The 27163-nt window shown below is 51.3% G+C and overlaps 1 protein-coding gene across 3 annotated transcripts in view; it reads left to right on the top strand.

The window, feature by feature from the left end:
• LOC135913279 (sal-like protein 3) overlaps positions 1-27163 on the top strand; it is a 142397-nt gene that overhangs the window by 86132 nt on the left and 29102 nt on the right. The window contains exons 1-3 of one of the 3 annotated variants that reach the window (XM_065445866.1): positions 28-486; positions 20037-20371; positions 24118-26008. In XM_065445866.1, coding sequence (XP_065301938.1) covers positions 274-486; positions 20037-20371; positions 24118-26008 — 2439 coding nt within the window. In that variant the 5' untranslated portion in view covers positions 28-273. Of the gene's footprint in view, positions 1-27; positions 487-17270; positions 17294-20036; positions 20372-24117; positions 26009-27163 lie in introns of those variants that run through there. The other 2 variants (XM_065445868.1, XM_065445867.2) reach the window with 2 other exon arrangements.

Raw genomic sequence — 27163 nt, 5'->3', positions numbered from 1 at the left:
GTCTGTGGCATCTTCTGCGAGCGAAGCTGCGTGAGATGCTGGTCGCATTTATTTATTTTTATTGCTCTCTCTCTCTCCCTGTCTCTTCGCTCCTTCGCGAACGCAACAGCTGTTCGCCCGCTAAAGGCGATCGGTCAGTCGAGCGCGTGGACTCTGTGCGTGCGTGCGTGCCTGCGAGCTATTGTTCCCCGGTGATAAGAAAGAACACGGTGGTGGCCCGTGCCGCCGCCTCTGGTTTCGCGAACGCCGCCGTCCGAGAACGCGGTGTCGAAAATGCGGGCGGAGGCCGCGGCGGTCCTCTTCCCGAGTGGTTCTCGGCCGCGCGACGAGGGCGAGGTGGCGAGCCGACCTTGGAGGTCGTCTCGCGGCAAACCCGTTCAGCTGGCGGATAACGGCGATCACGTGACGGGGGCAGCGACGGCCCCGGTGTGGATGACTAATGGAGGCTGCTGTGGCTGCTACCACTGCGGACAGTGCCCGCTGGGAGTGAGTATACGGCGCGCTTTCCCGAGCAACCATATGCTACGCGCGCTCGTCCCGCACGGCGGTGAACGCTGGCCCTTCGCGAACGCTTGCTGGAACGGCCAAGCAGAGCGCTGCCTGTTACGTTTATCCGCACGTCCTGTGAGCGCGTTTTCTTGCCTCTGCATTGTATGAAGTGTGTTCGTCTGTGTACACCTTTTTTTGTGACCCGATTTCTGCCGGTACGGCCATGTAGTGAACGCTTGATTACTGCGAACGTGTGTTCGAACGTACGTTCCATCGTTGTGCTGTTTCTTTTTTTTTTAGTTTGCAGCAGCCACAACGTCCAGCCAGCGGGCGCGTTTATTCAATCTAAGCAATGGCGGTGCATGGTCCCAGCGCGTGACGCAGTCTGTGTGCGTCTGTACCGTATAGTGAACGCTGGCTTGTTGCGAATGCGGGGTCGACACGGCGAGACGGAAATACTTTGCCGCTCTGGAAAGTTACTCCGAAAAGTACCAGAATACATGTTAATTAACTTTCTTATTAGTAACCTGAGGGCAATTCCTTATATGGCAAACTTGTAAGGTGTCACAGTTATGCCATACTCACTTTTTTTTTTTATAAATGCAAGAACATCGCGCCAAATTTCAGATATTCGCTATCGGAATTGAAGGCCAAATGCAGGCAGTCGAGAGACTTGAGTCCGTCCCGCTGAGCGTCTTGCGGGCGGGAAATTTGCTCCGTAAACGAGTCTGCGTGCGAAGTTTGAGGGATAGCGTGCCCCCGTCAAATCCGGAATCGACGCACAGTGACGTATGTGGCTCGCCAGGCAAAACGTGCCGTATCACAGCGGCTGCCGCGACTGGCCGAGCCGTTCGGTCTCCGACTTCCTCGCGCGCCTTTGTGATCGCGGGGGGGGGCGTTATCGGTGTGACAGCGGGGCTGCCCTTCCTGCGCTTCCTGCGGCACGTGTTAGGTTTTTAATATTGCCTCGATTTACCGTTGAAATACGGTGATAAATATCTCGGAATCAGGTGCGATTTTCCTGTTCTTTAAAAAAAAAAACGATGTTGCGTTAAGGTGCGACTACCTTCACATTCGCCATTTCAAGAGCTGACTGCCCCTAAAGCACTAGCAGAAAAACTAAATATATATATATATTTAAATAGTCTTTTGAAGTTCAAGTTATTAGCGGCAAAGTATGACCGCCTTGCCTAGGAACTCGCCTGCAATAACACCACGTTCGCTTTTATAGCCTTGTTATTAGAAAGCTGTTGTCTAAAAAAAAAAAAAGACCAATTTGTCTCGTGAACGCTGCAGTGAAGGGTCAGGTCTTTGTTGTGTCGCTTGGTGGCAAACATTGAAAGACCAGCTTTCGTCAGGCTTTCGCAACCGTTGTCATTACTCGTGCCCGGACTCCGCCATCTGTAGACAATGAGCTGACGTGTAAGCATTCGTTCCTGCCGTTCTGACGCGCGATCTTCGCGCCATCTTTTGGCAGCGCTACTGTCTTTGACCCTGTCGGTTTTTGTTGCGTCGAGCATTCAAATGTGTTATGTCACATCCTGGTGGGCTGGAGAAAGCAAGCATGTTTTCCCTCGTAGTTATACATGCTGGTGGAAAGGGAGTGAAGTGGCTTAGCCGGGGAAACGAATGCACGGATGGATGGATGGGACTATTCATCCCTTTGTGTCGGAGTGCATTGTGCGTGTCACCGCCCACATAGAGAAATGTATGTTTATTTCATTTGTAGCGCGTTCGAATCACGTCCGGGTCACCAATGTGTGCAGCGGGATCTCGGGAGCGACCGATCGGGTCGAGCGCCCAAGCGCGTTCTCTTCTCGCCCTACCTGCACTTTCATGCCCTCACTTATCTGTCTCACTCACTCCGGGCAAAGTTCACTCACTTTTGTCGGCAAAAAGTGAGGGCAAAGTGTTCACTTTCATGCCCTCACTTATCTGTGAGTGGCGCGGGGTCTCCCCTGCGTCTTCTCTGGACCAAAATAAAGTTACTTCACTCACTCACTCACTTATCTGTTGTACTGCTCTTATCCACGTGTAACCTAGCCCGCTCTCGCTTATCTTCTACTTTTCCCTGTAAATCCTCCCGGGGCGGCTTCTCTGGGATACCTATGTGAGCTAGGCTCGGCCGAAGGAAATAGCACGTCGTCATCAGACGTTTCATCGTTACCCTTGCTTCCATGCGCAGTGGTGTATTTCACGATCCTTACCGTACCGTACCATTCCACACCATACACCATCATTACCCTGCGCCGTTCAGTGCTCAAGCCACCCACCTCTTTCCTCGAGAAGCAAACACCTCTTCGCGTTCGTCTCGGAATGGCCTATATACATCATTTTTCAAGGTGACTCTAGTATTCTTTATAAACTGTTTCTGGAACTGGCAGCGCTGCACGTTGACAATATGGGGGAACTAAGTAACGAACATATTCCAGCCAGTTGTCGGGCAACCTGAACATGCAAGCTATCTTAAAAGGCAAGCACAAGAAAATGCGCCTAGTTTTGTCGCGAAACTTGGACAGTATACGCGTCTTCTTTCATCTTAAGACCTAAAGACGGTGTAGCGCTGTCCATCTCGAGTAGCAGCGTGACAAAACTGGGTCACGATTGGAGGCCGCACAACGCGTCACGGCTAGCCTCATGAATGTTTAAACTTCTTTAAACTTCATTTGTCAGATGCTTCCCTCGCTCCATGTATTTTCTTTCTTTCCCTTTTCTGGCTGAGATTTCACAAGCAACCAGCCATCGCAAAGCACAAAGGTCGCTGGCTGCCCTTACCCATACCACTCTGACATTGTCGCGAGGTTTGCCCCGTCTGTATCGCCGGGGGCAGCATCATACCTAGGCGCGTGCAAACCGGCGCTTTGTCGCGTGCCTCTGTGCTGACTCAACCCCGTCGGATTGGCTAAAAAAAAAAAAAATGAGACAGTGCACTTGACCTGTTGTCAGACGTCTGGCTGAACGATGCAAACTGTTCCGAGATACATACACACAGAAAGAAAGAGTGAATAACGGAATGCTTGCGGCGAGAAGCGCGTTTTGCAATCAGCAGAAAAGCCGGTAGAAAAAAAGCAAACAAAGCAAGCCGTGACGACGCAAACAGTCCGCGCCGTCCACCCATTTTGTACGTGCGTAGCGAGGGCTCTAGAATCAAAGCCTGCGAGAGAAAGTGCCGCGACATGCCACGTTGAAGCCGGAGGTCATGTTAAACACCAGTCTCTCCCTGGAAAATTACTAGAAAGAACTGTGGCACTAGTGCCTACGGAAACTGCAAGTGCGACGGTTCGGCCAGCGAGGGGTACGTGGTTGGTTGAGTGCATGGAGGAAGGAAAAATTCGAATTTTGAACGCAGCTGTTTAGGTGTTTTGAATTCGCGATGGCAAAACATCTGAACGTCAAGGTCCTCTCGGCGGCGGCGCTATCTCTCTCTCTCTCTCTCTCTCTCTTTGCCGGGGCAGCTCGTTTAGCAGCATCGGCAGACGAAGCATTTCCTCGTCGCTCATTGTTCAGAAAGGAAGCGTGAACACCCGCCGTGGTTGCTCAGTGGCTATGGTGTTCGGCTGCTGAGCACGAGGTCGCGGGATCGAATCCCGGCCACGGCGGCCGCATTTCGATGGGGGCGAAATGCGAAAACACCCGTGTGCTTAGTTTTAGGTGCACGTTAAAGAACCCCAGGTGGTCGAAATTTCCGGAGTCCTCCACTACGGCGTGCCTCATAATCAGAAAGTGGTTTCGGCACGTAAAACCCCATAATTTAATTTTTTTTTAAAGGAAGCGTGAACACGGGAACGCGTGGCTCGCGCGGAGTGGCATTCTGTGGTGGCGGCGGTGCAGGCGAAGTGGCGCATGCGCAGTGGGTCCGAAGCACAATCGCCAACGCATTGTGTCCATACGTGGTATCGGTGGACGCGCTCGCCGCATGCCTGTTCGCCGCCGTGGAGCACGTCTCGTGCGGCATCCGCTTTCCTCATGCTCCCACTGCACTCTCCTCCTCAGCTTTCCTCCTCACACTCTCTTTGCTCTCGCCGTCTTTCATACCCCCGCTGCGCTTCGCGTCCCCTCTTTCATCCTTCGCTGTGGTCGTTCGCTCGGTTACGCCTACGCTCGACGCAGAAACGGGCGCCCAATAGCCGCGTCACGTGATTCAGCTATACTCGGCAGGTCAACCTCCTGTGACGCCGCTACTCCCGTTCTCCGGAAAACATGTGGGCGCTGCCTCTTGGGTAGAATTCGGCCCGCATGATTGCCGGATTATTCGAGATTGTTGTTTGGTACGTGTAACTCTTAGTGGCGCATGGATGCACGTAAGAAATAACGAGTTTTTTTTTTTTTTTGCTACCGCGCGCGTCATTCTTCGCTTCAGATGCGTTGCCTTGAAACGCGGAGAAAAGCTGGGGCGTCTGACCCACGATGAAATAATTTTCAAGGCGTCACTTGCTCGTAATGCCGTGTTTAGTGGAGTTGCCAGCTCCCTCGCCTTGAAAACCGTCCAGAACGCCCCAGCATGGTCTATTTTCCCCACGCACTCCTTGCATATCTTTCGTTAAATCACCTGTTGTGCACCGTAAACTGCTGTGCGTATTTTCTCGTTAATTTTTGTCCCGCTGTGTTGCACCTAGAAGGAGCCGAGATGTATTGCGGGACACTTTTTTTGTCGTGTTCTCACTTAGTAAAAACCTCTTCTGTGCGTCTTTTGTTTCGAGTGAAATAAATAGGATTAGTCTACACTCTGAATGCCGAAGTCGTCGCCTTGTCTCCAGATTTACGTGCACTATTTTGTAAGATTGCATGGTGCGACGTCGTTACGCTGTTGAGACACGCCTCGGGGATCCATTTTCGCTATAATAAAACAAATGGACGGAATTTATGCATTATGTAGAATGTATTCTAGCCAGTCGGCTCGCCAGTCCCTCCTTGGGCACAAGAAGCGACGAATTTGTTTCCGATGGAAAAGCAGACCCTGGACGCTCGCTTGATAGCCTGTACATGTTTGCAAGGGGGGAGAGGCCTTATTGTTCCCTAGAAGACGTCCCCAAAAGCGACAAATCGCCTTCGGAAGGGTGGTTCGGTTGCCTGCGCACGTTAGCAGGACGAAAGGTTTCCTCGTTTCCCCGAAACCGCACCGAAACGCAACCAGTCGTCCTTGTGGTGGTCTTCGGAGATGGTTCGGCACAAAGCCGGTTACCCGACACCGTCGTTCGCTACAGCCTTGGTGCCTGTCTGCTGTTCGAGCGGCGAGCCGCATCTACGTAACGTGTGGTGGTACGCCGTGCGTTACCTAACGAGGACTCGACTGCGTCACACACTTGAACCTTCACTAACGTCAGCGTGCGTTTGTGACGCCTACCATGCGTCTATTCCAAAACCTCCGCAGCAGACGCAACCGAATCGGGCCGACTAGAATCTACCGCTTGCCTATCACGTTACTAGCGCCTATACTTCTACATTTCTTTTATGACTATATGCTTCGTGGTTGTCACGTTGCCCTCCCTCCTAGTTTATTCTTTCTTCCCTGACTGAGTTCTTTTCTAGCCACCGTAACTGAGTGCCTGAATTTGCCTATAAACATCGCCCTTGTAGCTCCAAACGGCTTTCCGACTTTGCAAATCGATTGTTTGCTAACCGCATAAGCAGCCCGTGTCATGGAGATTCTGGCGGCCCGCGTTTGGCAAAAATGTTTTCGAACCCACACATACCCAGACCGTTCATGTGACGCAAGGAATTCACTGAACTAGTTGTGTTTCTCAAGCTAAAATGCGTGGCAAAATCGTAAACTACAACTTACACACAACCTACAGACAAAGGCCATGGCGGCCGCATTTCGATGGGGGCGAAATGCGAAAACACCCGTGTGCTTAGATTTAGGTGCACGTTAAAGAACCCAAGGTGGTCGAAATTTCCGGAGTCCTCCACTACGGCGTGCCTCATAATCAGAAAGTGGTTTTGGCACGTAAAACCCCAAATATTATTATATTACCTAGAGACATGATAGCTCTCGGACTGTAATTTGAATGTACGATAAAACGTAATTATGTTATGGGAAAACTTAAACAAACCACTTTTCCAGCGTTTCTGCAAGGCATAGACCGGAAACGGCGCCCGCCATCTGCGCACTTCAGTCCACGGAGCCGCGCTCCCGCTTCCTTGAAACACTTCCAGATGGCGCTCGCCTCTGCCGCGAGCGTTTTCCGGCAAACATTACGCTGCAGTGGCTGGGAATCGTGAGAAGCAGTCGGGGATCTTTGAACACTATCGCGCTTCGCTCTTAATGGCGAATCTTGAACGTACTCCGAATTTTTTTGACACGTTATTACAGCACGATCTTCGCGAATCTTGAAGAAATACGCGCGCATGCCGACGGTATGGAAATGTGGTACAAGTGCTAGCTTGTCGTTTAACCGAATCTTTGCGCAAAGGCGCCGTTGTGTGGCGACCCAGCGCGGGAAAGGTATTCGCACAGACGCGCAGCTACTTCCTGTCTTGCATACAGGGACGGGCATATTTCGCTTAAAATGTTCGAGAAAAAAAAAAAGATTTTGCGCTCCACTGTTCTTGCTCAAATTTAGCAGAAAGGTCGCATTTTTGGAGACTACGTCGTTCACTGTAGCACTCGGCGGAGTTAATTACTTGGATTTTTAAGGGAAAAAAATTCAAGGGGCACTTAGATATTCCTACGTGGACGAATGCGAAAGCGTTGGGGCCATGTCGGCCGAAGCTCGGCGACGTCAGGGGGGCCACTGGCGGAGTCACGTGACTCGAGCGGCGACGTCAGCAGAAGTGTAGCGACCTGACCGACGGTGTTCGTCACATGGTGCGCAGAATGCAAGGTCGTGGGTCTGGCTCCTACCAAAGGTCGTGACTCCCACCAAATGTCGTTGGTTCGAGTGTGTTGATTTTGCTTCAATTAGCACCAAATTTCGTGGGTTTGACTCCCGCCGAAGATTGAGAGTTCGTAGCCTTTTTGGACCATGGCGTAGTCGCATCAACGCCGGATTTTCCGCCTCATGAGCCATGTAATGCTTTTGCATTAAAATGCGAAGTTATCTACGTCTGTGGGGGTGCAAGCTACTGCCGCCACGACCAAGCATAAAATTGTGTCGCCGCCTACCGGCTACTGCAGAAAGTGGCCGTTCAAAGAGGGTTGTCGCGCGTTGCCCGCTCCTCCGGAATAGGCGGAAACTCTCCCTGAACGACCGCTTTCTGCAGCTGCCGGCAGGCGGCGACTCAATTTTATGCTTGGCTGTCGCTGCAGCAGCCAGCACCTCCATTAACGAAGGCAACTGTAAATCTTTTTTTTAACTGTGCCGAGTCTTACACGTAGACCCCAAAATGCGATCTTTCTGCGGAATTTGAACAAGAACAGTGCAGCGGTAAGAGCAAAATCTTTTTTTCCGACAGTTTTAAGCGGAATATACACGTTTCTGTAAGTTATGGTTGACTTCGTAATTATCTGCAGACATAAGCGCACTTGCTCCCATCATCGAAAAGCGATTAATTCCAGAAAGTAATTGATCGTGAATACAGCCTATTCACTTGCACATGAGCCAAAGAAACGCTCCCATTCGGCAATTACACGAATAAATTTAAATGGAAGTGCGCCGCATAAATAAAACTACAAAATGTGAAAGCAGGAATTATGTTGATTTATGCAGTGTGCGATGTTTCTAAACACTAAGGCAGCTTTGAAAAATACAACAAGAACGTGCAATGGCTGGCTCGCGATTCGCAATTCTACAACGTATATCAGTTCTGTTGAATGCAGCTATTTGATATTTTAAAGCGGGTATATTTGATGTGCTAATCATTTGCCCTATAAGGACACCTATATGCCGTGAATTAGAACATAATGACATTCAAGTAACCGCCTTGACAAAATGATCATTGAACTGCAATTTAAACGCTTCTTTCTGTCTCTCTTTTCTTCCTTCTCTCTCTCTTTTTAGGCGTTTTCAATTTTCTCGAGCCGCAACGTCAAGCATGTGCAACTGTCTTCAGACAACGATAAAAACAAATTTTAAGTACGCGCAATGACGAATCAGGAACATCATTAGAGAAAGAGAAGAAAAAAACTGGCTGTGGCTTAGCTAAGGTTAAGCCCAGGATGCGAAGCATACTAGCCTTTATTTTAACGCGACAGCGTCAAGGAGCTCGTGTCGCAGAAAAGCCGGTGTCGTCGGCGTCGGCTCAGGCGTGCGGCGCTTGCTCAGGCGCATATTTCGTTGTCGCGCCGAACGCTGCGCTGCTCGACGCTCACCGCGTCCGATGCGGGGCGCGTAGTCGCTGCGCCGTAGCAAATCCACCTAGAAACAGTCTCTGTGGCACGCCGCAACCTTCGCTTCTCATTCCAACGAGCAGCTCTGTCTCGAGGAGGCATCTCACCTCGTGAGTGTCTAGCAGAGGCAAGCGCAGCTGCTTACATACCACCGCGACGCCGCGAGCGACGGCGCGAGTTGGAGCCCCGTTTCTCCTCTGTCGTGACGTCATGGTGTCACGTGGTATTGAAGGCGACACCGCCGCGCCTGAGGAGCTGGGTTGAGCTCTAGTAATTTGCTTCGCATAAAAAAAAGGTTATCTTATACTACACTCTGTCGCAGGGTTTGAACACCGCCAGGTTTCCGTGTCAGCTGTACCGTGTGTTATGCGCTAATACAGAGTTTTAGCTTCTCCTTATAAACGCATCACTATTCACGGTATACCGGGCTACCGGTGACGTAGACGCGAGCAGCCGCGTTGCATGGTGGCGCCCTCTGGCGCCGCACACTTTATCCAGAAGGAAAGAAGGGAAGCAAAGCTATTATTCAGCTGACCAAATATGTTCTATCTAGCTGCTGGTGTAAAGCGTCGGCAGCGACGCGATCGCTAACATTGTTTTTTTTTCTTCTAAATTTGCTTCCACGAAGAAACAAGAACGTTTCTCAGGCGTCGTGGTTGTGCAAAGCGTCCCACTATGGCGCTACAAGCGTTGCTACAGCCGTTCGCGTCTCCTGCAACCCGGTTTACCGTGAATGGTAATAGATTATGCGGACATGCTAAACTTATCTAATCGATCCGGCTAATCCTGCGTAAATCAAACGCAGAAGTCACGTTAGATGTTCGAATCGGCCGATAACTATACTGCGGAAAGCACTATTATTGCAATTACACAAAATGGTAAATTTCTTGCGGGCAAACAAACTGTCAATTTAACGCGTTGAATGAGAAAACAGCGTCTTCTGCTTGCACCGCTAAACTGAAGCATGCTACGAAAATGATTTGTCACCTCGCGGCATAACATGTGTCGTGATCAACTACAGATCCGAGGCATTTATCATTCTTGCTACCGTGCCTGCAGACAAAAGAACATTAGCTGTACATTCCTGCTGCTTAAAGCATTAGTAAGACTAGTGCCGGAGCAGAAAGCTATAAACGAACAAAACCAAATGGAGCTCATTAACGTACATCACTATAGTTTATTAAAGCGCCTGCCTGAACAAAGCACGCTGCGCGATTTCAAACGCCTGCAGAATATTGAAAGGAATGTTCTGCTCGCCGGGAAGAAAGAAGTCCCGAGTCAAGTGTTTCGAACAGATCGGCACAGTATCAGTCGTCACCTTTCTCCCAATGCGAAGTTCCTTACGCAAGTCGCTCTCCGATGCGCGTCGCCTGCTTCCTTCGCGAAAAGATGAAATCATACATTGCTGTCTTTCCACCGCGATGACGCGCGCATAATGGTACACAACAAGTCTCCCGACATCCGTTCTTTTTTTTTTCATTTTCGAGCTTGTACGCAGCTGCATCACGACGATTTGAGAATTACGAGGCATTCAGCGCATATGCCGCGATAGGATGCCTTCTTTCGCTTCAAGCTTTAACCTGGATGAGCTGCTTCTCGGCGCGGCCGCTAGGGGGCGAGCATTTAGTTGGAGCCGCCAACAGTTCCTGCAGCCGAGGAGCCGCGGGCATGTACCGGCTAGACCCTGGTGCCTTCAGCGGTCTGAGCGACACGCACAGTAAAACTTGCAGCAACGAAAGCCGACGGTTTTTTGCGGTCTCATTTCGATTTCGGACGCCCCATTATAGGGTGGGACGACTGCAGCGGCGCTCTTCATCGCGCCAGCGTTGCGGGGCGCCTGGCAACTGCCGGGGTGCTGTTTCTCCTGCGCAACAGCACCTCCCTCGCGCGCGTATGTGTCGCGAATAGCTTTAGCGCAACGCGACGTGTTGCTGTCGCTTTGAAGAAGCTACCAGTTTTGTCAGTTGCAGCTTAAATAATACAGTGGCAAATGCACTCCTGACCTACTTTACAAAAATGTCGCATTACGTGTCGCATTCTTTGGCGCACCACAGTGCCACAACGTTTGCATGTGGCGCACTTTCCCTCGCCTCAAACAACCTGAAACAAACCGAAACCTGTTTCAGGCGATTTGCATTCCGCCGTTGAGTGGAAGGGAGCACGCGGCGGCAGCCGTCTCTCTCCCTCAGTGCGACACGCCAGTGTTTATACTTATACCGTGTATACCGCCTCGGCCTACCCTCCCCATGTCGCATCAGTGCGATACGCCTTCTTAGCGCGTATTGCCGCCATTCATATGACTGCGATGCATGCGCTGGGAAAGCGATGCCCTGCCCCACGTGTCGCATTCACGCAAAAGCCACTATGGAGAAGTTGTATGCACGCTCCGGCGAGTTAAGTTCGCCAATTTCCGTGACGTCATAGCGGACGCGAATATATCCCCGTTTCTCGGAAACTGCGCCATGGAGCGTGGAGTCTCTGAGGGCAGGTGCTGCGCACTTCTGTGAGCGATGCTTGCGATTCTCAGAAAATTTACAGTGTCCATGCAGCAAGCATTCCCTTCATCAAGAAATGTTTTCCCTCTTTTCCGTAGCGTCGATCGTCATCAGTTCCGCACATAGCTGGTTCCTCGACTTTCCTTTTCTTTTCTGTCTTTTTTTTTTGTTCTTGCTCGCACGCGCGCGCCTGTTCAACCGCGCGATCGTTTCGTTGCGGCAGCCGTGTAAATTGCGCAACCCTGTAAAAAAAAAAAAATGGTGCCGATACTACAGGTTCGACAGGCCCGTTTAGTTGTATTGGTTTATGCAACGCGCGCGCAATCGATCGCTTGCCACGAGTCGCAGAACGTAAGAGTGTGTACACGGTGAAGAGCAGTTACGTTCCGCAATCTGCGGGATTCCCGAACAATCGACGTCACCGTGACGTCACGAGCTTGGCGCGGAAGTTTCAAGCGGTGCGCGGCACGCGAGAATGCCGTCACACCGTGACTTAGAGGGCGGCTGGCATCGCGTAGTAAGATCTACTGTAAGTATCTATGTTGACATACACAATGTAATGTATATCCCGTACATTGTTTATCGTTTTTCTGCCAGCACACATGCTATTGCCGGTTTGTTACGTCACGCAGGACTACCAACATTTTGAAACATACGTAAACCACAAACGTAGCATTAAAAAAAAAGGGGGGGGGGGGAGGACTATTAGTTTTTGAACCGAACTAGTAGGCTACATCAGAGGCTGCGGCAACTGGGTGACATAAGTGGGAGAAGTAACAAATAGGTTTGCGGGTATATGGCATTCGAATGACTATACGTATTTGCGTGTGCTACCTGAAGCAATGCCAATCCAAGCTAACGTCAAGACAAGCCTGAGACAGGTTCGTGGGTTTGCTACCTCAATGACCGTTTCAATCGTCTCAAGACAGCAGCTTCTGCTTGCTTGCTTAATATGTTTATTTTGCTCTTAAGGTACGGTCACTCTTAAGTCACTCTTTGGTAATAACCACGTGGATGTAAGGGAGATGGGTTGGGTTGGAAGGATTGCGAGTTTTTAGAGATTGTGAGCTAAGTTGCTCATGCGTGCATACGGAAGTACGCTTTCGAATAATGTTTCGTGAATGTCCGGACCAGGCTGAGGGTGTAGCCACAAGCGCAGCGCTCTGTGCGCCTGAGTGTCCCTAGCAGCGTACGTACTCTCGGTTCTGTCGCAGCCGAGGACAGGTCCGGAATGGGTGATGGAGATCAACTTGTATAGCGAGGAAAGGAGAGCCGGAAGGGTCCAAAAATGTTAATGCGTGAACGTCTGCGCCATTAAGCGTCGTGCAGTAGCACTCGGATGCGTCGAACGCCGGACGTGTGCCTTTGCCTTTTCGTCGATTGTTTATATTTCGCGCCCTTATACCTATCGCCGTTTCGACGCGTCCGCGGGTGTGCGTACGTCGGTGTATGTCTCAATCGTTTCAAGGCGCGAGCTGCCGCCAGTGGAGTGCGCCTGCCGCCTGCAAGCCGCGCCAATCCAAGACAGTCGTCGCCTGTGTGTTACACTGCAAAGCTATAGCCTTTCTTCCCTCGATATTGAGAACCAACCTCAACACGGCCGCCCAGGTAACGGCCGGATTTTGCTATGTCGAGGTGACAGGATGGGTAGCGAAAGTGTGCAGCACCATTCACTTCCCGTGGAGGCGGGGGAGAACGGTTCAGCAGAGGCTACCCTTTCGGCCTGAAGCGGGTTCCGCCATGTCGGACAATGACGTAGTTTTTGTGGAAGGGAAATCTGCCGTAGACGTCGATAAAGAAAAAAAAAGTTAATGCGGTGAAGCCAACAGGCTCATCTTTGATTTATAGAGGGGTTGTCACGCTTGACTCAATTGGCGCGTCTTGGTTCCTGGGATGGCCCATTATTTAGCTGGTGCGTCTGTGAAACGGCCTTGGCGGCTAGCAGTGGCCGCGAGGGAGCGGCGTAGAACGCACTATTGCTGGATTTTCATGGTGCCAGCATCGGAGTCGGTGGTACTATGGCAGGGAAGAAGTTTGGGCGTGTTGGTGGGATACATTCAGACTGGGATACATAGCGCAAGAAATGACACAGGGACAAGCGTCCTGTGTTCTGCTTGTCCCCGTGTCATTTTTTGCGCTATGTATCCCAGTCTGAAGGTACTGTGGCATCCATCAACCATCACTCTATTCGGCAAACGTGTCTCACCTTGGTGTCGCCGCTGGTCTGTCCGAGGGGGACACATTGTTAGCTTCACGAAGCGATTCGTCGCAGTGCGACAAGAGAGTCTGGAAAGTCACTTTCCCACTCTGGCTGACCGTAACACGGCACAGCCACAAGAACTTGCTGAGCAGAATAGCAGCCTGGGCGCCTAGAACGTGCTTGCAACTCGCAGTTTACGGCGCGCCCTCGCTCCTCGTGTCATTTAATTTAAACGCTGTAATTTAGCTAGGCCATTGCCTGCTAAATTTAAGCTGAATTTGCTGAAATTTAAGCTGAAGCAAAGTCGCTTGTACGGTTTCTCCTAGTCCTGCACATCAAAAAGCAAACGCTCGAACTTGGCAGCAGAAGGGATAATTGGCCAATTAAGTTCCATTTGTATACCACCCCAGCTACCAGCGTGAAATAACCACATGCGATATGATGTGCTTCCTCGCGCACAAGATTCACTCACCTGAAAAGCGAGATCCACCTGCTTACTATGCATATATATAGCGATGAGCTCGACAGATTTAGCGAAATGAACCAAGAAAAGCAAGCTTGCGCACGCGATCGCTGTATCTGTGTCTTAAAAAACGGGAAGACTAAAGGGTCATGAAAAGCTCGCATGATGGCACACAAAGCATCGATCTAACAGACATGTACGATAGCCGAATGCACAATATTTGCCGTCTGGAACGTGCAATCTACGTAGAAGCACAGGGCATCTTTCACATCATGGCGGCAGCGGAAAACTCGGGTCTGCTCAGCGGCGTTCAAATCGCATTCACGACTCATAAGAAGTGCTTAGGTGTCCTCGGATTTTTCTAGAGTGTAGATATAGGCGAATCAATGTTTCATTTGTAACAAGATAATCTGTTTCGAAAAGAGTACAAAGGGAAGTTTATTTATGAACTAAGAACATTAACAGCACAGGTGATCATGACTTGGAGAACCGTGTACAGTAATGCTTCGAGGTACAACAAACCATCGTTCCGTCCGTCCGCACACCGTCACTGAGCATCAGAAGTGGGGATCATTCAACAGGGAGGGGAAAAAAGGGGGGGGGGTAGCGTAACACCCCCCACACATACAAAACACAAAGACGTTGCCAAATTTACTGCCTTAGCGTATATGCACATGTACACACCTTAATTTTCTGACTGTACTTTCTCAACTTAACCCATGAGATTCTTCTATTCCTGCCGTGAGAGGAGTGATGCTGAAATGGCAACATTGTAAAGTCTATTTTCCCCTTCCTCACTACAAAAAATAAAACGTCCACTTCGATAAATACATGTTCATAGCCAGGGCAACCGTCGTTCTCGTTCAAGCGCAATCTGCGGTGTTTGTCCAGGTATTTCCGGTGCAAGAAGCGCCCAGTGTATGTCGCATTGAAAAGCCATTTCTTTGTTGACGTACTACTTTTGATCTACGTTGGCTTACAAGAGTACACCAGGGGCTATACTGTTAGTCTCTTCTTTTGTTTCCTTTTCTTTTATATGCATACGTCAGACGAACAGTTCTGCTTGATCGGTGCAAGTGCAACGCAAAGTCTAAGTTAGTGAAGCCTCGGTCATTCCGAGTGTGGGAGAGAAAAAAATTAAAACAGGAAGACAATTGATGAGAGTGGCTCATTAAGAACGTAAGCTTTCCGTTATCTGGTACGAGAAGCTAGCTCCAAAGAGTTCACTTCCTTGAGATAAACCGAAGCGCAAGTTGCCTTTCAGCGGATAATTGAAGCTTGTTCAAACGTTCATTGACAGGAAAACAACACACGCGCTACACTGTGCGGATACGGCCCATGAGAATGATAATAATTGTTGCGAGAATAAGATACAGCCATTGACAACATCAACAGGTCTTACTGCCAGTGGCGTATCTAGGTCGTCTGGTACCCGGGGCCCATAGGTCTTATGTCACCCTCCCCCCCCCCCCCCCCTTCCCGCCGTGTTTAGTCGAAGAAGTCGACGATGTCAACGATTTCCGGGTGCTTTCAGACGTATATGACACCCCCCCCCCCCCTTCCCACCCTACTGGCCCTTTGCACCCGAGGCCCCCCCCCCCCCCGTTGTTGCGCCACTGCTAACTGCGCGCTAAACAGAGGTGCGCTTTACCGTATTATAGCAAAGTGCTATAATGCGGATAACCTAGATGACTACGTATATGTAGCTTCGTGCCCCCTTCCAGAGCGTGTCATATTGCCGTCTGCCACGTTGCCGCAGCCTCATAGACGGCAATTCGTAGTGAGCGTGTGTCGGGCGTCTGTTGTGCTTATGAGCGTATCTTCTTTCTTTTTTTTTCCCCCTTGGTCTCTCTTTCTCGCTCGCTGTCTCTTAAACACACACACGCACGAACGCGTTCACACACATAGGGCAGGGCCTAGGTCGAGAAAAACAGCTTTGACTGTTATTTTTCTCCGCTGTCCATAATGCGCTTGCTTTCTCTCTTTTTTTCTCGTGTGGGGGGGGGGGGGCTATTTTTAATCGAGTTGTTTTCGTGCTCGCTTCGTCGCCGCCGATGCCGTCCGATCTGTGCGCCTGTGGCGTGCGTGTTCGTGCGCGCGCTTTTTCTCTCGCGCGCGTGTGTGTGTTCGTAGCCTGTTGTCGCCGGTGCGACGCGAGCGCAGCTGCTGGCGGTGGGACGACACGTATGCACCTCGCAGATGCCCGACGAACGAACGTCCCCGTTGCGCACCTCTCCCCCATTTGCGCTTCTTCGACCGCTACGGCTCTCTCCTCCTCCTCCTCCTCCGTCCGCTGCTTTCGCTAAGCACCGCGACGTCTACAGTGTCCCACAGTTGAAGGCCCCCTCGTGTAGGAGACGAGCGAGCAGCGCAGTAGGGCAGGTCCCGCCTTGAGCAGTGTTAATTCGACAGCGTTGCCAATATCCGTTGACAGCTGTGACCCGTTAGTACGGTGACACGTGAATCCCTGGCTTGCGCGAATTTTTCTTTTCTTTTTCTTATTTGTTGTGAAGGTTTGTTTCCTGTGAGCCGAAATGTCCGCGGCAACCACTGTTGGGGGCTATCGCGAGTCCCGATGCATCGTCGGCAAGCCAGCAGGCGGCAGCCATAGCCTTCGCATTTCTCCTCAACTCGAATTTTCCCACTGGGTGTCGTTGGCCTTGAAGTCGGCGAGACGTGTGAAGATCGGCAGTGCTGTTCTATATACTGCGAACAAAGCCATGGCCTTTTAAACCAAACGTTCCGGGAAGTAGTGCAAGCGTATATACAGGCTCGTTGTGTCTGTCATGGTACGTTCTGCGATGCCCTCGCGCCTTGACATTTGCTTGTTTGCGCGTTATATAAAGCTGCTAATGAGTTACGAGACTGTTTCCGGCAGTCACGGAGCCAGGAATTCTTTTCAGGGTTTTGGGCACGCACTCGAGCGCGGGAAAGGGGAGGAGGCAGGTGGTTTCCACACCTCCGGTTTCCGGGCTCACAGGGTGACGTGCGCGTCCGTAGCTTACAGCGAACAACCAGTGCTTGATGAGGCGCGGGAACAGAAGGGGATGTCCTGTTCGAGCATCCGTTGAGGAGCGCGGGAGACATTGTAATGTGTACGTGTCGGCCGGTAAACTACCGGTAGAGTAGGTGCACGCCCGCTCTCCGGCGTGACGTGAAAAGACTGAGGCGATATATTGACCCTTTTCACGGCGGTCCCGTTGGCGCCGCCATGTTATATCGCGCGGTGACGCGCCCATTACTTGCCTCAGCTGCCTCCGTGTTTACAGTGGCCATGAGGCACATGTGGCTCTGCAAACCTCTGTTGCGCCAGATATCGTACAGACGGTGACTGGGTAGACGACACGCGAAACTTTGGCTACAGTTTCAACGGATACGTAAGCATTTTCGGAGCTCATTACGCGTTGTCCAAACGGCGCTTGCAACGCATACTGGGCTTTTAATGAAAGCAGGGCTAAAACTGTATTCCCATTAAGCTATTATAACTTTCCGTTTATGAACTGAATCAGTATCAGGGTGTTTAGCTCTTCGTTGTTTATTTAGCAAATACTTTAAGGAGCGGCTTGTGACGTTACTAAATTGTAAGGTTCCCCGGGCGGTCACTATCCGATTGTTTGTTTTGTGCCTGATCGCCCGCCGGTGTGCTCAATTGCGATAGATTTGTACTTGCTGGACATAAGGCATGTAACCTAGATGTTCTGTACGTTGTAATAGCTTGTAGCCAAAACGTATTATCGCTAGTCACTCCCTTACTTTGTGGGGCGTTACGAAACATTCAGCTTCGAACATTAGTGTGCTGTCGGTGTAATCGCCATCACCCATGCTTCGACGCCTTGATTCAGATGTCAAGTATGCGTCAATTCATTATTTCTTGATACGTTGACGATAGAGCGGGCGTAAGTTTGCGTGCGAGTTGGCATGGATGTACGTACACAGCGCACGAGAAACTTACTATATGCCGAGAAGCGGTGCTACATCCTTTGTCACCGTATAACGAGCGGTCCTGGCTCGTGCAAACGTTCCAGGGTTGAAGTCTCTTCTTCGGAGGTTGGCCTTGCAAGGCTGGCGGATGAGCGAACGTCTTTAATCCTCGAGGGAAGCCGTGCATTGCGAAGAGCCGGCAACACGGGCAGTCACTATTAGCAGCGGTCCGTGAACTTGGACGCAGATTCATTTGATTCCTTAGAAAAAAATGCCAGTCGCAATTTTTGCAGCCAGCTACTGCACACGTTTCCACCGCTCCTTATTTTGCAGCATAAATGGAGCACAGTGCGTTAGCGAAAACACAGTTGCATTTCCGACAGCTTATCGCGCAGAAGCAGGGCAGAAGAGGTAATGGTTGCGTATGCGTGCGCTTTCGCCGAGGCAACGTGAATCGCGCCGCCGGAAGCGCCATCTCGTTTCTCTAGAGTGAACTACTCCGCGAAAGGGTCAATACGCATAAAGCCCCTACTTTAAAGGGGCTTTAAATACGCACGGAGAGAAGTCGTAAGAACCTAGCGAGAGAGTACAAGAATGCGTGTGGGGCCTCACTGGTAGCACGTGGACGCCCCGTCGCCGGTCTTCCGCTCTCTCTCTCTCCCCTCCAATGGGCTGCTCCCGCGATACGCCGGCTGCATTGTTCCGCAGACGAAGCTCATTGTATAGCATTGGGTGCCCCGTGTGTGTACATACAGTTACAACGAGTGGATCGTGTTTCGTGCATCGATCACGTCTCCTTGCCGCGGCCCCGTACTGTGCTTCACGGCGGTACCTTCGAGAAACCGCCGCCGCCGCTGGGGACTGCTCGGATGCCATTTGGGGGCAAGAGGGTTTTCGGGAACCGGTGCAATGTATAGGAGTGAAGCCGCGTAGCATTGTAGTCGCATCGAATGCGGTCATGTACAGAACCAAAACCTGAACTTCGCGCTGCTTCCGAAGACAGGTGAAACCAGAGGCCATCGTTGCACTATATGTATATTCGAAGAAAAAGAGCAAGTGGCGAACAGAGCTTCCGCAGGGTAGTAGTTCCTGTTTTGCGCTTCCGCGGGGTCGGACTCGCTATGCTGATCGCCGATTTCCGCGATCTTCGGGAGAATCTGTCCCAGTTGTCGCAGGTCGGGGCACGCACGGTTTGAGCTGAAAAAATAGCTGTGCGTTTTCTTTCTTCATATTTTTTTAGAGCGCAGCTCTTGGGCGCCCGTTCCTACGGTGAGAGTCGGGTGCCTTCGGCGTCCTCGGCTTAACCGAGCGAACGAGTACAGCGAAGGATCAAAGAGCGAACGCGGAGCGCAACGGAGAATGAAAGATAGCGACAGCGAAGAGAGCACGAGGAGGAAAGCGGAGGAGGAGGGTATGGCGAAAGCGTGAGAAGAAAGGCGTTGTGCCGCGCAAGACGAGCTCTGCGGCGACGATGCCTGCCAGATGGCGCCAGCATAGCGTGCGTCGTCTGCTCACCGATGACGCCACTGATACGATGCAGGATGTTTCACTTGAGTTAAACTTTAGAAAATATGCAAATGCTACATAGCAGGACAGAACCAAAATGATGTTTGCCACTGCTTGGAGATACTCAAGTAATTGTTTGCATTCCGTCTGATTAGATAATTAGTCTTAATTAATTATTAATCTTCTCAATTGTAATTCAATGAAACGTGTCAATGAGAAAATTGTAAAGCAACATGAAAAACCCCGATACAGTTTTGTTTCTCAATATGTGCTACATAAAAGTGCTTTCCGAGCGTGAAAGAAGCCCGCAAATATACATGCAAAATTGCAGCGCGACTGGCCGCACGAGGCACCTTGAGCGTATTCACGGGCTTCATACACACTCCATAGAACACTATTATGTAGCACGTGTTGAGAAACAGAAAGCTGTATCGGGAATTTTTCGTGATGAGCCATAAACCTTGTGTATTGTGTGGACGTCAAAACAAAATTTCAATTGTCTTTTGAGCTGTATTCGCCCGTGAAATGCTTAAGCTTCCGAAAGTTGCCAATATATGATCGAAGCTCTCTATGGATATGATTTATGTCTCCTTACGGTCCATTGCGTGTGTATTCCTATCTAATAATAATATTAAAATAACTGTTTCATGCTGTACTTGCAATAACCTTCCCCTCTCATGTGCATCCACGCAGGCGGTGAATCGTCGTTCCCCGGTGGTGATCGTTGCCCCCCTGACCCGTGAAGAGGGGCTGGCAGGCGGCCGTGCCATGAACGGCCCCGAAGGGGGCGGCGGACCCGCCGCCCCCGTTGCCGGGGGGTTGCCGGGCCTCTCGCCGCAATGGGCACCTCCGCGACATGCTGTGCCCAAGCGCAAAATGGCCGTGGTGCACGGCCCACTGGTGCCGCGCAACGCGTCTCCGGGCCAAGAGCTTGGGCCGTGCGCCGACATGCTGCAGCAAGGCAACCTGCTGGTTGCCGGAACCATGGACCTGGCCTCGTCCGCCAGGGACCCGGCGGTCACGTCCAGGTGAGTTCCGCATAGACGGCGCACGCGTGCGGCAGGCACCATCACGGAGGATGATAGACGTGCCCGGTCGCCGAGGAAACGGCTGGAGGACGGCACGCGCTGAAGATGTCAGTCACAGAGTAGAGCAAAAACTTAGCTTAGAGGCTTGTGTTGTCTTGGCGTGGCGGGTATTACGTGGAGTTGACGTGGAGTTACTGTGTGGGTTGACGAGGCGAATATTTATCCCGTTGTAATCAGACCACGGTGGTTGAGTCTCAGATGATGCTGAGTCTCAGGGTCACGTGTTGGGCCAATTTACTACGAGGGAAAAGAAAAGAAACACCATTTCACCCGAAAGACAAATCATGTAGACTTCGATAGCAAATTATTAGGCAGCTGTATGAAGTAATGTTAGTAGCTTCGTCGGCCGCATAGTGGTCGCTTGCTGACTAACAAGCATTGTGTCACGGCGCACAGGCAAACATGAACACATCCCTCTCGATGACTGCGGACATTCGTTGACAGTACGCTGGCGTGATGAAGCACGGTAGCAGTGGTTAGCAAGTGTTTCGTACTGCTGCTATAGCTTCAACGCGTCCCCAAAAAACTTGAGATTATGCGACCTCCGACACTAGGCACGCGAGAACACAGCGCACAAAAAAAGCCGCAAGCCATTTCAGCTTGCGGAACCTGTGTACCCGTCGCAGATTGCCTTCAAAATAGGGTGCGCGCACGGCTGCGCTCAGTCGTGCCAAACAGCAACGGTCTGGCTACAATAGTAGGTGTATGCTCACCCTTTCCCCCCTCCCCCTTCCCGCCTTTCACGCACAACACTGGAAGAGCGGGAGGACGGCGCGCATCAAACAAACGTCCTCCTCTGCTCACCCCTACACGCTTTCCCTCGCACCTACAGCACAAGACTACAGCCACAGCACATACCAGAATTTTGTACGGAACACCACAGCGACGGCGGAAATTCTTCGAGAGTGTTCCTATAATCAGTATCGCAATAAAATGGTGTGACTTGCTCCATACAGTAGCCAACAACACGCATTTGGTTGAGTCCTCCTAGAATGCTTCGGCACATTTTTAAACCTTGGCTTATCTGGGTCACCCTATATATGACATGCAGCAGTGGCAGACATCCCTGTTGAGAGCCACGGGCAACACTTTATTGAGTGGCTGTTCCGAAGAATGCAGACAGTTGTAGGAAATTTATTCATAGAAAATGCGCGCCAATTCACCGAATCAACAGAAGCTTGATGCAAGCTTCGCAAGCAATATCAGACGCATTTATCGTGTCGTTGACACCGAATAGCGAAGTTGCCCTTCTGTATCACATGAAAGTGTTTTGACCAGAAAATTTTTTTTTATGTGCTGAGTTTACAGGCATTACCGTTAGCAAAATTTACCTTCATACACGTATGCGGCGCTGTAGACGGCTTCAATTCTACCTTGCTCGCGATATCCAAGGCGAAAATTTTCACGAGTCACGCGGTTTGGGAAATCAAAGTCCAGTGTAGGCATGACAGCTGCATGCAGCCCGAGCATCATACACGAAGCATGGCTCACGCCTGTAACCTCGTGTACTCCGGGATGTCGCACGAAAAGAGCACGCGCGCGCACAACAACGGCGTTCCTGCCATGACTACTTTCTGCTATCACAACCTCCGAGACTGTGTGCACCGGCAGGGTGCCAGCACGCGCAGTCTCGGAGGCCATGCTGTACACACTAGCCATGACGGCATTCCCGAGAGGACACTGCTCTCGAACTTAGTTTAGAATTACAGTATAGGCACATCCAGTAACTCTAACCTAGTTATCCCCTCGCACTCTGCAGGTAATGTGTTCTTCGAGGGGGGGGGGGGAGAAAAATATGCAGTTTGTCGCTGGTCCTGCATTTATGAAGCAACGGAGATCGCTAGATGAAACATTTCTTAAACATTTACTTGCAGCGTAAACATTAAATGGGCACTTAGTTATCCCGGCGTGAATGAATGCGAAAGCATTGCGACCACCACGCGATGCCTATACTCTGCATGTGCTCTTTCAGTCGTCTTAATTTAAATTTGCCTTAATTAACAAGTGTCGTAAGTTTGGGTGCATTAATTAAGTTCATCTTAAAGGGCCCCTCACCACGCCACTCAGCAAACTTTGGTTATACGCTGGAAGTTGTTACATGTCCTCTAGGGAACATTCTGCCAACAAAATTTTTCAAATCGGCTTATTAATAGCCAAGATAGAAATATTTCAGTGCCACGAACCCATGATTTCAGGAGGCGAGCTCCACTGCCAAGCGAGACACTCTCTCCACTATCCCCGCAAGCGAAATTCATTCCCTGCATTCTCCAATACCGGACCTCGAGAATCGCATGACACATACGTCAAGGGCCCCAGCCTTCATTTCTTTTTTCTTCTCGCTTTTTCGTGGTGCGGCGCAGTTTCGCTGATGGCGTCGCGCCCGAGCTCTTGCGATTGTCACATTTTGCGCAGCGCACAATTTTGCACACTGTGTGCTAGGACACCTCTCTAGTGGTATAAGTCAGTGCTACATGAATATTGAGGCAGACACAAGCGAATTACAGAGCATGATCCCGTGCTGGAACACGGTAGAAAATAAAGTAGTTTCAGTGTTCGCCTGCGCGACCGCACGACGTGGGAACAAGCAGATGAAAAGGAAGTACATCTATTTCTCTTGCTGCGGTGTGAACTAAACCAAAAACATGCAGACATTCGGTTTGTGTGTTTTACTATTTCTCTAAGCTTTAATTTGTCTATTCAAGCAACATATTACACAAAAAGTACAGTATAATGCAAATGTTACACACATTACACATTATAATTCAACTGAAGTTATTTCCTCGATTATGCACATATAAGCGCTGCAATTGCCGTTTAAGTTTTTGTTGAAGCTCTGCCCCCTTCGCGCGCTAAGGATAGCAGCGAAATATGGGACACGAGGATGACGTCAGTACAGGTGTCACGTGAGCGCTCTATTTGAATCACGGACCTCCCCGATACAAACGATGATGTCACTATGGTATCCACCATCACAGCCTGTCAAACGACCCGCTGCGTCTCCCACAGACGCTACCTGCCATGGTTGCTCAGTGGCTCCGTAGCCACTGAGCAACTTGTTGGGTTGCTGAGCACGAGGTCACAGGATCGAATCTCAGTCACGATGGCCGCATTTCGATGGGGGCGAAATGCGAAAACACCCGTGTACTTAGTTGTAGGTGCACGTTAAAGAACCCCAGGTGGTGGGAATTTCCAGAGCCCTCCACTATGGCGTGCCTCATAATCAGGAAATGGTTTTGCCACATAAAACACCATAATTAAATTTTTTCCCCAGAGACGCTGCGGCTTGTTTTTGCTAAAGTGACTAGCAGTGGCTTATGGACTATGCTTTCCGAATTCAGGGGGCAAAAAACTGACAATTCACTAAAAGCTCCTTTTTAAAATGTGCTTCAGCTCACCTTTAATTAACATCACCTTAATTAAGACCAAAGGTCATGGGTTCAACTCCCAGCAAAAGTCGAACTGTCGACTCCCAACAAAGGCTGTGGGTTCGAGTGCCTTAATTAACACCAAAGGTATGGGTTCCATTCCCACCAATGGTCGTGGGTTCGATGACTTAGGTCACGCTGACGCCGGATTTTCCGCCCCATGAGCCATATAATGCTTTAATATAATGCATTAATAAAGCATAATATAGAAAAATATATAGTCTTGTGTCGGTGACGCCACATATTCACACTGGTTTCCAGAGACATACTACTACCCGGGGGAGCTTGTCGAGTGTCGTCGCCACGCGACTTCCACCGGCCGTCCAGGGAGCACCGGTCTTCGAGGGATTCTCGAGAGCTCCCGCTGAGGATAGACGTGGGCGCTGCTGGAGCTTCCAGGGACTGTAATCTGTCATCGTCCCCCAGTGACTTCTTCTTTCCCCCGAGAGACGTTACCAGAGACATCGCCAATTCGTCGCCCTCAACAAGGCTTTCCCGCAGTGGCGACCCGGCGCGTCCCAAGGACGTGACGACGTTGTCCAGTGGCAGTAGCGACAGCATTATGAGTGCCTGTTCCTCGACCTCGGTGGCCTCTGTAGTGACTCCGGTGACTCCGCCCACGGCGGTGACCGGATGCAGTGGTGACGTCAACATGCCCAGCACGGTCTACGGTTCCAGCCCAGGCCGCAAGCTGGAGGACACACTGGCCGGCCTGAGGCTGGCGCCGCCGCGCGAGAGCGTGCTGGTTCGTGGTCCGGGACTGTCGTCCGCGACGACGAGGCCGCAGGTGACCAGTCCGCAGATCCTCGAGCAGCACATCAGCAAGATCATCTCCGAGAACGCAGCCATCGTGGAGACGCTCGACCCGCTATGGACCAAGCGGTACATGCGCCACAGCAGTTCAAGCAGCAACAGTTCTTCGACGAGCAGCGGCATCTGTAGCGGCGAGTCGTCGCGAAGCGGAAGCTTAGGCAGCAGCACCACCGCCAGTAGTGCGCGAAAGTGGAGTCTCGATCCCTCTGCGACGGCGCTGCGAGGTCGCTCGAATCCGCGGAGGGTCTCCGAGAGCGCCCTGATGCGCGCGTCCATCGCGACGCCTTCCTCCTCGTTGCCGGTCGCTGCCGTGACGTCCACTGTCGCCGCCTCCGCATCGTCGCTCCCGGACGCTCCTGACGGCAGCATCATCCGCGACCTGCTGCTTCGGCACCGGGGCGAAGGCGCCGATGCCACCGCGGGTGCCGCCTGCCCCAAATGCGGCATCTGGTTCCGGAGCGCGGCCACCCTAGAGGTGCACCTCGAGCACTACTGCAAGGCGCCCAACCCACCACCCAAGAAGCGTAAAATATCGGAACCTGTGCTCTCGTCCCACCATGCGGCGGCCGCGTCGCGCTTCCAGTTTCCCCCGGTGTCAACCCGGGCCGCCGATGACATGATGACCGGCCGGGTCGCCTGCAGTTCTGTCAGTGGTGGAAGTTGTAGAAGCAACAGCGTGGCGTCGTTCCTGCCGGGCCCGTCGGCTTTCGACAGTAAGGCACCACCACTGCCGGGACCACCCCCCACACCCTCCGCGCCGGCGCTCCCACCTCTTCCGCCCCTGGTGGCGTCCACTCCGCCCTCTATGTCACCCCCGGTGCTGACTGCTGCGCCCGTGGTGACCAGCACGGCAAGCACTTCGCTGACCCTCCTGGCTCCGCCCCTGAGGGCGAATAGGCCCACGTCACTTGCCCTGGGCAGCGGTGCATCGACGCTGGTTGGCTCCACGCTGGTCAGCCCTGAGACGCCCCGGCCCAAGAAGACGTGTCAGCAACTGTACATCAATGGTCACGCTTACACCTACCTGGGACTCAAGTGCTCCACGCGCTCCACCTACTGCTGCATCTACCGGCCGCAGCCCATGTACGTGGCGCAGGAGGCGGCACCCCCGGGACTTTCCATGTACTCAGATTGGCGCGTCGTACCCGTTGCCGACCCAGTGCCTGGTGTGACGCACGTGCGCCTCCTGACACACTACGACTCGCGCCAGTGGCTCCACACTGGTGCTGGCCACACCACCATGAGTCCCTGTGGGGCGACAGCTCCCCTGGTGACCCACTCCAGTTACTGGCTCTACCGCAGCCGTGCACCTCCTAAGGAGCCGGAGCCACCTAGGGAGGTGAGTGGTTCAGCATACTTGGTGTCTCAGCATCTTGCAAGACAAGAGCCTTTAAAGGAGAACTGAAATTTGGCCTAGTTGGCACAGATTCATTGTGCCATGGGCACCAAGCAAAACAGAGAAGAGAAAGGGGATGGACAATGGTTGTTGTCCATCCCCTTCTTTTGTGTATTCTGTTTGGAGCCCACGACACCATGAGGATATTATCGTGGCCATTAGCTCCTAGTGCACTTTTTCCACTTGCCACTCACTCACATGACCTGTACGCCTGCCTCCTGACGTCTACCATTTACCCTTCGTTAGCCTAACCTTATCATCAATCAACGCAGTTCTTTAGGTCAGCCTATATTTATGGATCCTCTGTCACAGATGTGCGAATTTTAGGTGGTGTGATGAGCGTAAAGTTTGTTCTTTATCCTTGAAGTTGATCAAGTCTCTTCAAGGTGATAATTGAGTTTGATGAAGCAGGAGGCAGGTTGGAGTTAAACATATCTTGGAGATATATTGCAGTGAAAATGTTGGCACAGACAAATGCAGAGTTTGCTGAAGAACACTGACGAAAAACACGCAACTAAACAGTGCCTTACTCTTCTACTTTTTCCTAAGCAAAAGCCTAGGACAACTGACTCTACATACTGCTAACAGAATCTCGCTGTTCGACCACTAAGTGGTTATGGCCCAGACTAGTGTTGCATCATACGGAGTCTTACTGATCTATGAGCTTAGTGATTACAGCCTAGACTGAAAGGAATGGGTTCCAGGTAGTCTTTAAATACACTTCAGTAAACAATAAAAAGTGGAAGTGGCAAGTGCTGGCCCGCCTCAACATTCCCCTAACCAATGTGGCTACAACTGAATTGAAACCCCTTAGTGTGTTGTGGTTAATCCTGTTGGCAGAGTTAGACTTTAGGCAAGTGTTTGGCCCTCTTTCCCATCATGACTCTCTCTCTCCTATTCCGACGCTCCTTGCGGTTCCTCACTGCATCAGTGTCTCTAATTTCTGTCGTCACGTTTCTGTGTAATTTGTCCATAGGCCTGCTCTCATAAGTGACATGCGCACCGACAGCTAACAAGCACTCTGTCAAAGGAACATTTCGTCAAATCTTATGCTACAACTACGCTGGTCTCTATGAGGTTTCGACGACTGGGCTGTTG

The sequence above is a fragment of the Dermacentor albipictus genome, chromosome 5 (genome assembly GCF_038994185.2).
Source record: "Dermacentor albipictus isolate Rhodes 1998 colony chromosome 5, USDA_Dalb.pri_finalv2, whole genome shotgun sequence".
Lineage (NCBI taxonomy): Eukaryota > Metazoa > Arthropoda > Arachnida > Ixodida > Ixodidae > Dermacentor > Dermacentor albipictus.
This window is presented reverse-complemented; position numbering and strand designations above follow the sequence as displayed.